The 11522-nt window shown below is 38.5% G+C and overlaps 1 protein-coding gene across 1 annotated transcript; it reads right to left on the bottom strand.

The window, feature by feature from the left end:
* Positions 1-4069: 4069 nt before the first annotated feature.
* LOC143849335 (uncharacterized) lies at positions 4070-10325 on the bottom strand. Its single transcript, XM_077358333.1, has 2 exons — positions 9564-10325; positions 4070-5056 (listed from the first exon to the last, which is right to left on the bottom strand). Exons 1-2 carry the CDS (start codon positions 10322-10324, stop codon positions 4357-4359), a joined length of 1461 nt encoding a protein of 486 aa, XP_077214448.1. The 5' UTR covers position 10325; the 3' UTR covers positions 4070-4356.
* Between the last annotated feature and the right edge of the window lie 1197 nt (positions 10326-11522).

Genomic DNA, 11522 nt, shown 5'->3' with positions numbered 1-11522 from the left:
AGTTATGGGAGGGTGCTCACCCTTTATATAGCAAACCCTTCAATAATTGTACAAAAAAGATATGCTAGTTTTATGACTTTTCTAACATCTAGAAAACCCAGTATAATACTCTTGTACTCCATTTTCCTTTGAATTTATGGCAGTGGGTTCCCACAAAGGCTTGGTTTTTCTCTTTGATTAGTTAGGTAATGGAAAGGAATAGTCAAGAACCAAGAACAAAGACGCCAGTAATATTGTCTAATAAGGGTTTGTGAGTAGGTGGCGTACATTGCATGGATGAGATTTGGTACGTACAAACCAACCGCGTTTTGTGACCACTTGGCCGGCATAGAATTCTGTCATGCAATAACAACAAAAAAATTGTATGTTTTAAGTCAAGTTTAGGATCTTGCTTGGGACTTTTAGTACATTTAACCTTTCTATGTAATGGAAGTCAAGAGCACTGATGTGAGATCCCACCTGGTTAGATAGAACTAGCAACAAAAGTGAAAAATCAAAGCTCAATTTCACTCAATTCCTATCTTCTAAGCAGCTTGTGATTCTCTGGTAATGGAGATACATGAAATTTGTAAGAACAATAGACTACTTCGAGGGTAGTAACCTCCTAGAACAAGAAAAGGAAAATACAGAGTATAAAGTTTTTCATCCCCTTTTACTCTAACTCCTCTGCCTTTTAAGAATATTTTCTGTTATGCTTTTTTTATTATTTTTATTTTTTTGATATTACGCATAGTCATCCAACGCACTAGGCCTTTTTCTTTGCCTCATGCTCTTGCGTGTGGGTATCATTTCAAGGGGTTTTATTGCCACATCAGCTGTCCAGGTGGCACTATCCTCACCCTTGCCTTGAGTCATATCAAGCACACTTTTTTTTCTTCCATCTGTTCCGATATGCTTGCCAGAACATTTACAAGATCCGGACTGTTTGTTTGTTGGCGGGTCCCAAAATACATCATCCACAGTTGAATGTGATGAAGATCTTGATCAGATTATAGAGATTTAGAAGTGCCAGTTTGGATTGCAAGAAAAACATTTCTGATCGAAATTTTTTCCCTCCATAATTTAGAGGGAAATGATATGATTATGTTTAATTTAATTAGAGGAATATTAATGCAAACTGAAGTAAAAATTTATTAGGATTGGTTCAAGTTATCTTTTCTCACAAGTATAAAAATGTAAGAAATTTTAGAAATATTCTCCTTTCCAAACTTTATCATAAAATTCCAGCAATCCTAACATGGCCTAAGCTCCCTCTAACACAGATCCCTTACATGTTTGCTAGTTGGGGAAAATAAGGTCTATGGGAGTGGGGTAAGGGAGGTGGGGGTGAAACCTCTCCCATAAATAGTATGGACCTAGTTTTACCTTCCATACTTTTATATGAACCCAAATCGTTATAGGTGGACTTCTTTGGTTCACTTATATGAACGCAAATTGTTATAGATGTGCTTCTTTGGTTCACTTACATTCTTATATTTTGGTATGCTCTTGCACGTATTTGGTTGTATTCACGAAACTAATGAAATCCTTCTCAAATCCCAGATACTAAAGGATGGAAGGTGAAACAAATGTTCAAAAACTGGGCATTGGCTCAGTTCAAAAACTCGAAAACTCAACTCGATGAACATAGTCAGCGTTCAGTGGACTCGAATGAGTACTGACTCGATAAAAACTCAGGCACATTTTCCTTTCAATTTATAGGGATGTCACATATTTATGTAAATTTCTTACATTTTAACACTAATGGTGAGGTGGTGACCATGGCTCACCAAAAGGGCCTTCAAAAGAATTTCCAAAAGTAATTTGTGTTTGTTATATGGATTCTAAACTTTTGGTTATGAGGTAGGTTGCTATTAGATAGTTTATTTTAACTAGGTTGGGTTTTATAGGAATTTTTATAACAAGTAGTATTTAAGAAATTAGTTTTATTACATTTAGGAAATCGAGTTTTATTAGTGGTTGCTTTCAAATATAAGAGAAGAGGTATAAGGATGTTTTAGACAACTTTTGATTATTGAAAACTGGTGTACAAAAGGGTTTGAGCATATTCCTCTTCATGACCTAAGGTTTGACCCCTCTACAGGTTTTGTCTGATCTTGTGTTTAACTTTTCGATTCCAAAAACCATAGATATGCATCAGATCCTAGATCATGAGGAGGAATGCCCAAACCCTCTTTTACGGTGAACTTCCTATTCAACAATCAAAGTTGTTTAAAAATTCTTCTCAATTTTTTCACTTTTCACGAGAAAAGTTCATATTAAATTGTTTTCCAAGCTTAGTCGAGTTGTTCAATCTGACTCGATGAGTTTTGGTACTATATGTTGAAGTACCATCTCTAACAACTTAAGCTTGTAGAGTAATTGGTCTTTTCACATGGTATTAGAGTTATTAAAAACCCAACAAGTCCTTGATATTACAAAACAAGCGCGTCCGGCCTCATGTGCCACGTGTATGGCCAACAAAAAAACTGAGTAGCCACACCGTGAGGGGGGAGTGTACGTTGAAGTATAAATATTTATGATTAAATAAAACCACGCTAAAAGCTTAAGCTTTCGCGGTAATTGGTTGTTTCACGCCATGATCAACCTTGTTAGGATTAGTTTAGAAATTGTCATCCAAACAAAAAACGGAAAAATAAAATGTTGTTTGTCGTTTTAATTAGGGATTTTAAATATATAGTACTAAACATTCCATCATGAACAGATGTAAATGTGCGATAATATGACGGATTTTTTCATACATTAGTCAGCCAATTCGGATAATGGACAGTCAATAGGATTTTGTCACAACTTCTAGGTCACAAAAAAATAATAATTTTAGAACTTAGAATATGTATCCAATGGACATAGTTTGGATCCAACTATTGTGCCCAAATTCTATTTACACAATAATGTGTCTTTCATTATTATTTCTGAATTTCTCAGAAGAAATTCAAATAAATATAAGGCCACGTTTGGATACCCACAAGATTTAGATTTGGATTTAGTTGACATTTTGAACCGGATCAGATCCTTAAAATTTCCAAATCAGCTACAACAGTGCAAAAAATTCCGATTTTCAAATCTTTTTTGCGAGACATTATTCGGAAATCAATATTTGTGGCAACTTTCTTCACCGTTGCTGCTCCTCGACGTTGCTCCGGCAATAGCGAGACATCCCTCCCTCCCTCCCTCCCTCCCTCCCTCTCTCTCTTTCTCTCTTAAAACATGTTCATGAAGATGATGGATGTATTTTGTATCCAAAACTCAAATCCAAATCAAAATACAAATGCATGAGGTATCCAAACGGGCCCTAAGAGAAATTGACAAATTAACTATTCACAAAAATAGAAATTGACACATTATTTGTAAAATTTGCATTAGAAAGATTCTTAGGAAAAATACACTTAGACCCCCTGTGGTTTCTGCACATTCAACTTAACCCCTAATGTTTAAAAAGTTACAAGTAGACCCCCTGTGGTTTCAATTTGTGTAAGGTAGACCCCCTCAGTTGGCGGTTTGTCCACAGATTGAAGGGTTAGGATGATCCTATGGAGCTGATTTTTTTGGCACACCCTATCTATGTCAGAGCCCATCAAATGAACGCTTTGGATCATCCAAACAATGTGGGCCCACTATGTTTCGGGTAGTGTTTGGATTCGGGTATGGGGTTTGGGCCCACTTAGACCCCCTGTGGTTTCTGACACATTCAACTTAACCCCTAATGTTTAAAAAGTTACAAGTAGACCCCCCGTGGTTTCAATTTGTGTAAGGTAGAACCCCTCAGTTGACGGTTCTTCCACAGATTGAAGGGTTAGGATGATCATATGGAGCTAATTTTTTGGGCACACCCTACCTATGTCAGGGCCCATCAAATGAACGCTTTGGATCATCCAATCAATGTGGGCCCACTGTGTTACAGGTAGTGTTTGGATTCGGGTATGGGGTTTGAGCCCACTTAGACCCCTGTGGTTTGTGACACATTCAACTTAACCCCTCTTATATTATTCCCTCTACCTAAGTCAACGAGTTGTATTATCGTATCCAAATCTTTGTACGAAGAAATGTCCCATCAGAATTTATCTTATTCTCAAATGCACTTATTATTATTTTTTTATGAATATTGAAATACACTAAAACACGAAAAGGGAAAAACATCCTCCGAGGAGTTAACAGAGTAATAAATTTCTACAAAGCATGGCTTTTTTGAATTCTCACATCCACCACTTTGTGTCTGTGAAAAAAGGATCGATGAAAGCTGGTTAAGAAGCCGACCTCCAACTCCAGGATGTTGTGTTATTCGGATACCTCTTCTACATTCTGCAATAGAAACAAAAGAGTGTGCATTTGACTTATATAATAGAGCCATTGAGATGGCTAGTAGCCTCTGGGAGGTGGGGGTGAAGTGTAATAGTAGCGAGGAGGTGGAGATGGAGAAGGTGGTGGGGGAGATTTATAATAGTATGGAGGAGGCGGAGATGGAGACGGTGGGGGTGGGGATTTGTAGTAGTATGGAGGTGGTGGGGATGGTGATGGTGGAGGTGGTGATTTGTAAATGTATGGAGGAGGAGGCGACTTAGTGGGAGGAGGTGGTGATTTGTAGATGTATGGAGGAGGAGGTGATGGTGAAGGTGGAGGTGGTGATTTGTAAACATACGGGGGTGGAGGAGATGGTGAAGGTGGGGGTGGTGACTTATAAATGTATGGAGGGGGAGGTGATGGTGAAGGAGGAGGTGGCGATTTGTAAATGTATGGAGGCGGAGGAGACGGAGATGGGGGAGGTGGTGATTTGTAAATGTATGGAGGTGGCGGGGACGGAGAAGGAGGAGGTGGTGATTTATAAATGTATGGAGGTGGAGGGGACGGAGATGGGGGAGGTGGTGATTTGTAAATGTACGGAGGTGGTGGGGACGGAGACGGGGGAGGTTGTGATTTGTAAATGTATGGTGGTGGAGGTGACGGCGAAGGGGGAGGTGGTGATTTGTAAATGTAAGGAGGTGGTGGGGATGGTGATGGGGGAGGCGGTGGTGGGGACTTGTAGTGGTAAGGTGGTGGAGGAGAAGAGTAAGAGTAAGGTTTAGCCTCTCCGACATTGGTGGCTAACAAGCAAAGTGCCAAAGCAAGAACTATGCGCGCTGCCATGTCCAGACTCCCCATCTGGCAAAGCCAATCACCCCAAAATGTAATGCAATTCAGGTACTAATTGTCCTGAAACTTGCTTGTGAGTTTCATGGGAAGGTGCCAACCCTTTATATAGCAAACCCTTCAATAATTGTACATAGAGTTAAACCTGTTCACAAACCAATATAATACTCTTCTACCCATTTTTCTTTCGAATTTATGACAGTGGGTTCCCACAAAGGCTTGGTTCTTCTCTTTGATTTGTTAGGTAAAGAAAGGGAAAAGTCTAGCTGGAACAAAGACGCCAGTATTATTGTATAATAAGGGTTTATGAGTAAGTGGGGTACATTGCATGAATGACATTTGGTAAGTAGAATCCAACCGCTTTTTATGACCACTTGGTAAGCATTGAAGTCTGTCATGCAATTTTTTTTAAAAAAAATTGCAGGTCTTAAGTCAAGGATCTTGCTTGGGACTTTTAGTACCTTCTCTTTAACATTTTGATGTAAGGGAAGTCAAGAGCCCACACTTGGATTCTCTTCCATCTGTTCTGGCATTCGAGCTAAAACATTTACAAGATCCGGACCTTGTTTGTCAGTGGGTCCCAAAATACATATCATCCACATCTGAATGTGATGAATATCATGACCAGATTGTAGATATTTAGAAGGGTGAAGAACACCATGTTTTAACTATAATTAGCTTCCCTAAGCTACCGCTAACACACTAAGACAGATCCCTTAATAGGTGGGGAAAATAAGGTCTAGTGGGGTAAGGGGGAGGAGGTGAAACCTCTCCGACTATAGTATTGACCTAGTTTTACCTTCCATACTATTATACGAACCCAAATAGTTATAGGTGGGCTTCTTTAGTTCACTTATATGAACTCAAATTTGTTATAAGTGTGTTTTATTTTGGTTCACTTATATTCTTATAGTTCGGTATGCTCTTGCACATTTCTTTGGTTGTATTCAGGAAACTATTGAAATCCCTCTCAAATCCCTAAATACATGGGAGGTGTGAAGTAAATACTAAAAGATGCTAGGTGAAACAAATGTATGAGAGTTGGAAATATGGGATTTGAAATTCAAAATTGGGCATTGACTTGAGTTCAAAAACTCTAAAACTCCACTAGATTTGAAAGTAGGTAGAGTCGAGTGAACTCAAATGAGTATTGTCTCGATAAAAACTTGGGCACATTTTCCTTTTAATTTATAGGGATCTTACACATTTATGTAAATTTCTTAACTACTTTTTAACACTAATTGTGAGGTGGTGATCATTGTTCACCAAAAGGGCCTCCAAAAGAACTTCCAAAAGTAATTTGTGTTTGTCATGGGTTCTAAAATAACTACTTTTTGTTACAGATGTGAGATCTTACTGTTGGATTGGGTTAAGATTCACCGTTGGATCATCTTGGTGTTAGATTAGGCAAGTTTGTTTAAAAGAGGTAACCTAAATAGGAATAGGCAACAAGATTAGATTAGAAATCAGGTTAGAATAAGATCTTTTATTCTTATCTCTTCCATAGTTATCTTGATTTCATTCTATGTTTATCATGTAAGTGCTTTATACAAGCACTGACTCTTTGTAATTTATCCAAGATTTAGTGAAATCCCTAATTCTATCACTTTTGGTTATGAGATAGGTTGTTGTAAGATAGTTTATTTTAGATCAGTAGGTTGGGTTTTCTAGAAAAAAATCCCTTTTATAAGTAATTAATTGTATTTAAGAAACTAGTTTTAGTAAATTTAGGAAATCTAAATTTATTAAGTTTTATTAGATTTAGGAAATCAAATTTTATTAGTGGCTGCTTTCTAATATAAGAATGTTTTAGACAACTTTTGATTAGTGAAAACTCATGCATTAGAGGGTTTCAACATTCATTTCCTTCATGACCTAAGGCTTGACACCACTGCAGTTTTTATGTTTAATCTTGTGTTAACTTTTCGATCAGTTCCAAAAAACATAGAGGTGTCGCACCCTAGATCATGAGGGAGAGATATGTCCAAACCCTCTTTTATGGCGAAATTTATATTCAATAATCAAAACTTGTCTAAAGGTTGTTGTCAATTTTTTTCACTTTTTATGTGCAAAGGTCATATTAAATTGTTTTCCAAGCTAGTCGAGTCAACTCGAACAAGTTTGTATTTGACTCGACAAAACCTCGAGATGTTTCGCTCGTTGTTAAAACCTAAAACACATATATATTCTTAAATCATCAGCTTTGGCATCTCTGATATCACTCTTTTGAGGAGGGCTTATGTGAACAATGGCTCACTCACGCGGTCACGCCTACAACCTCCCTCCACTAATTTAAAGAACAAATCGACGCTCTAATACCATCTGACATATAGAGTGTAGTGGCAAAGATGAAACATCATAAAATAAAGCACACATACAAACTGTAGGGGTATCAAGCCCTCAGTCACATGGAAAAATGTAAAAAGAGCTCAGAGCTCTTCTACATGATGTTCTTTCACTTCAATTATCAAAAGGGCTATAGTTAGAGCTCTGGAGCCTTTTTTTTCCATGATAAATTAGTGTCTCCAAGCGGTTAGAGATGGTTAGGGCGCGTGGGAGAAGGAGAGAGATTGGAGAGGGCAAGACTGAGATGATGGTGAGAAGTGGCTAAAAATCAGGAAAAAGTATATCATATTCTGAGTATAGTTTTTTTGTTTCCTGATTGTTTAGGCTTTCCTTGACCTATCCTCACTCAGTCCCTTGTTAGAATATTTGGGATTTTGTGATATCAGATTTGATCTCACAATATCTCATACATTCTAACAAAAAGCTGTTCTCATTCCCAAATGATCTAATATTTTCTCTTTTTACAATAATAGGACACGTTGACACAGAAAGAGAACAAAACAATCCTATGATGAAGTAAAATATTTAGCAATAATTTGATTAGTGGAATGAATTTGTTAACTCCTTTGAACAATAGAATCGATGATAGCCTGCCAAGGCCCTGTTCATTTTGGATTTTGAGAATCGATTGTGAGTCCATAACTGATCATTAGCCTCAAATTTTGTTTCGGAATTTGAACTGATTGTGAGTGCAAAACTGATTATTGGACTCAAAATTATGTTTTGGATTTTGAGAACCAATTGTGAGTCCAAAACTGATTATTGGACTCAAAATGAAACATAAATTTGTGTTCCAATAATCAATATTGGACTCAAAATTAAACATAAACTTGCATCCCAATAATCAGTATTGGACTCACAAATCTATTATCAAAATCCAAAACGAACGGGATCTTAATTTTGAGTCCAATAATCAGTTTTTGGATCACAATCGGTTCTCAAAATCCAAAACTAACAGGGCCCAAGTGTTATTTGGATCGTTCTAGGGAAAAGAAAATTATGGAAAATAGTAAGGGTGTCAAATGGTTCTGGGGAATTTTTTTTCTTACCCTACTTTTTGTTTCGAATAAGACCTAGGTCCTACTTGTTAGAATTATGTGAGAAAATTGTCGTCGAAACAAAAGGTGGGTAAATAAAATGCTGTTTGTCCTTCTGAATAGGGATATTTTAAATAGTACAGAAACATCCATCATGAACAGGCATAAATGAACAAAAATATGATGCATATTTTCATACATTAGCACCTGCAATTCGGATAACGGACACCCAATAGGATTTTGTGGCTACATCGGGTCGCCAAAATAATAATTTCATACCTTAAGATATGGATCCGACAGTTCGGATCCAACTGTCGTGCCCAAATTCTATCCATTAACATTACGTAAGTTTAATTTTAGGTACACTATAATATAATGCGTCTTCCATTATTATTTTTGAGTATTTAAGAAGAAATTCAAATAAAATATAAGAGGAATTGACAAATTATTTGTAAAATTAGCGTACTGAAAATAAAGAAGGGGTGACAATAATCGATTATTTTGGCCTTTTGACGAGTTTTTGTGATTTTGTTGGGATATTGGGCCCGGTGGAGAACTCCCTGCTAGCAACCCACTTCTTATATTATAATTCCCACTGTCTAAGTCAAACATGTTGTATACTTTGTATTCCTTAATCTGTTTTGTATCATATCCAAATCTTTGTAGAGAGAAATGTCCCATCACAAGTTATCTTATTCTCAAATGCACTTATTATTATTTATTATGAATATTGGAATACACTCACGACATAAACAGAAGAAAACATAAGAAATAAATTGCTACAGAGCATGGTCTTTTTGAATTCTCACATCCACCACTTCGTGTCTGTGAAAAACATATGACTGATGATAGCTTGCTAAGATAAGAAGACAACCACCAACTCCTAGATGTCGGGTTATTCGCATGCCTCTTCTACATCCTGCAACATAAACAAAAGAGTGCGCATTTATCTGAAATAGACTTAGGGAAATATAATAAAGCCATTGACATGGCTAGTAGCCTTTGGGAGGCGGGGGTGAAGCATAATAGTAGTGAGGAGGGGGAGATGGAGAAGGGGGAGGGGGAGATTTATAGTGGTATGGAGGTGGAGGCGACGGAGAAGGAGGAGGTGGTGATTTGTAGATGTATGGAGGTGGTGGGGATGGTGAAGGAGGAGGTGGTGATTTGTAGATGTATGGAGGTGGAGGTGATGGTGAAGGCGGGGGTGGTGACTTATAAACGTATGGGGGTGGCGGAGATGGTGAAGGAGGAGGTGGTGACTTATAAACGTATGGGGGTGGCGGAGATGGTGAAGGAGGAGGTGGTGACTTATAAACGTACGGAGGTGGAGGTGAGGGTGAGGGCGGGGGTGGTGACTTGTAAATGTATGGAGGTGGAGGTGATGGTGAAGGTGGGGGTGGTGACTTGTAAATGTATGGAGGTGGTGGTGATGGTGAAGGTGGGGGTGGTGACTTGTAAATATATGGGGGTGGGGGTGACGGCGAAGGGGGAGGTGGTGATTTGTAAATGTATGGAGGTGGGGGCGATGGTGATGGGGGAGGTGGTGATTTGTAAATGTATGGAGGAGGTGGAGATGGAGATGGGGGTGGAGGAGACTTATAGACGTATTTTGGTGGCGGTGGAGGTGAATATGATGGGGGAGGTGGTGACTTATAGTAGTATTTTGGTGGTGGTGGTGGTGGTGATTTGTAGTAGTAACGTGGTGGTGGTGAAGAGTATCTGTAAGGCTTATCAGCTCCTACATTGGTTGCTACTATGCACAAGGCCACCATGAAAAGCAAGTGATGCCATTGCAAACCCTTCACTAGACTACCCATGTTGTGCTAAGTTCATGGCTTGAGTGAGAAGGGGCTAACCCTTTATATAACTTGCCCTTCAATTATTTTGTCCACAGATAATGTTTCTTTATTTAGGTTTACAGCCTGTATGAAAACAACCTGGCCATCTTCTTCAACTCCATTTTTTCCAAGATCTGATACTGAGTTCCCATTATCTCCTCAGAATTTTTATTATTTTACTATCACTACTTTTGTCTTGTCTTCGTTTAGGGATATGAAAATGGGACAACTTGCTCAATCAGCCAAAACATTGGTTTCCAAAGCCTTGCTAGATGGGACGTGGATCAAAACCACCCTTGTTTGATGATTCTAACCCTCCAATCTGTGGGCTCTAATGGAAGGTTAGAAAATTATAGGATTGTCTAAACATGGTCGGTTTGGATCCATGGTCCATCCATTGCAAGGCTGAGGAAATCAATGGTTTAGATCATTGATTAAGTGGCCCCTACATGTAAGGAAAAAAATGAGCATCCATAGTATAAGAACCCTTTTGTCAAATAAGTTAGGCAAAGAACAAGTCAGAAGAACCAAGACGGAAATTAGGAGTTTGCAGTCAGGCTGAGAATACTTCCAAAGCAAACGCGTTTTAACGTGAACGACTATGTATAACATCGAACGTGTAGTTTGGAGGCAGTAGTGACGACTTACTCATGTATTAACACAGAAAGAGAGATGGGAGGCGGCAGGTACCTTATTCAAATTTTAAGATTCCTCTGACTAGTCTATTGCAAGAGATTTTATATGGTGAGTGCACGTGAAGACCAATATTTTATGAAAGACAGTGGGGCCCACCTCACAGGATGATCTAAACCGTTCATGTATTTTTCCAGTTTTTTTTTCCTATTTTACTAAGGACGGGTGATGCACTTCTCAGATTACCTACTTTGGTATTCCGGGTGTGTATAGGATCACAACCGTTCATTTTGGATGTGTGAAGGAGGGGAAATCTAACCAAAGTACAGAGGAAGGGCCATCTTGTTTTAATAATTGCACTCCACTTTACTAAATACTCTTCAGTAGGGTTGCAACTTGGTCCAGGTTTTATCCAACACACATTGACCTGACCCAATAATACTCTAGATCAGTTTAGGATCCAGACTATGAGACCATCTCCACCATTGCCATGTAGTCAGTCATTGTGCCCTTTGTGTGAGGGCGGGGAGTTAGTGGACCGCTT

The sequence above is a fragment of the Tasmannia lanceolata genome, unplaced genomic scaffold, assembly GCF_043159265.1.
Source record: "Tasmannia lanceolata isolate RefF3 unplaced genomic scaffold, GAP_Taslan_0.1 ptg000003l, whole genome shotgun sequence".
Taxonomy (NCBI): domain Eukaryota; kingdom Viridiplantae; phylum Streptophyta; class Magnoliopsida; order Canellales; family Winteraceae; genus Tasmannia; species Tasmannia lanceolata.
The sequence above is the reverse complement of the archived record's forward strand: the minus strand, read 5'-3'. Positions and strand labels throughout refer to the sequence as shown.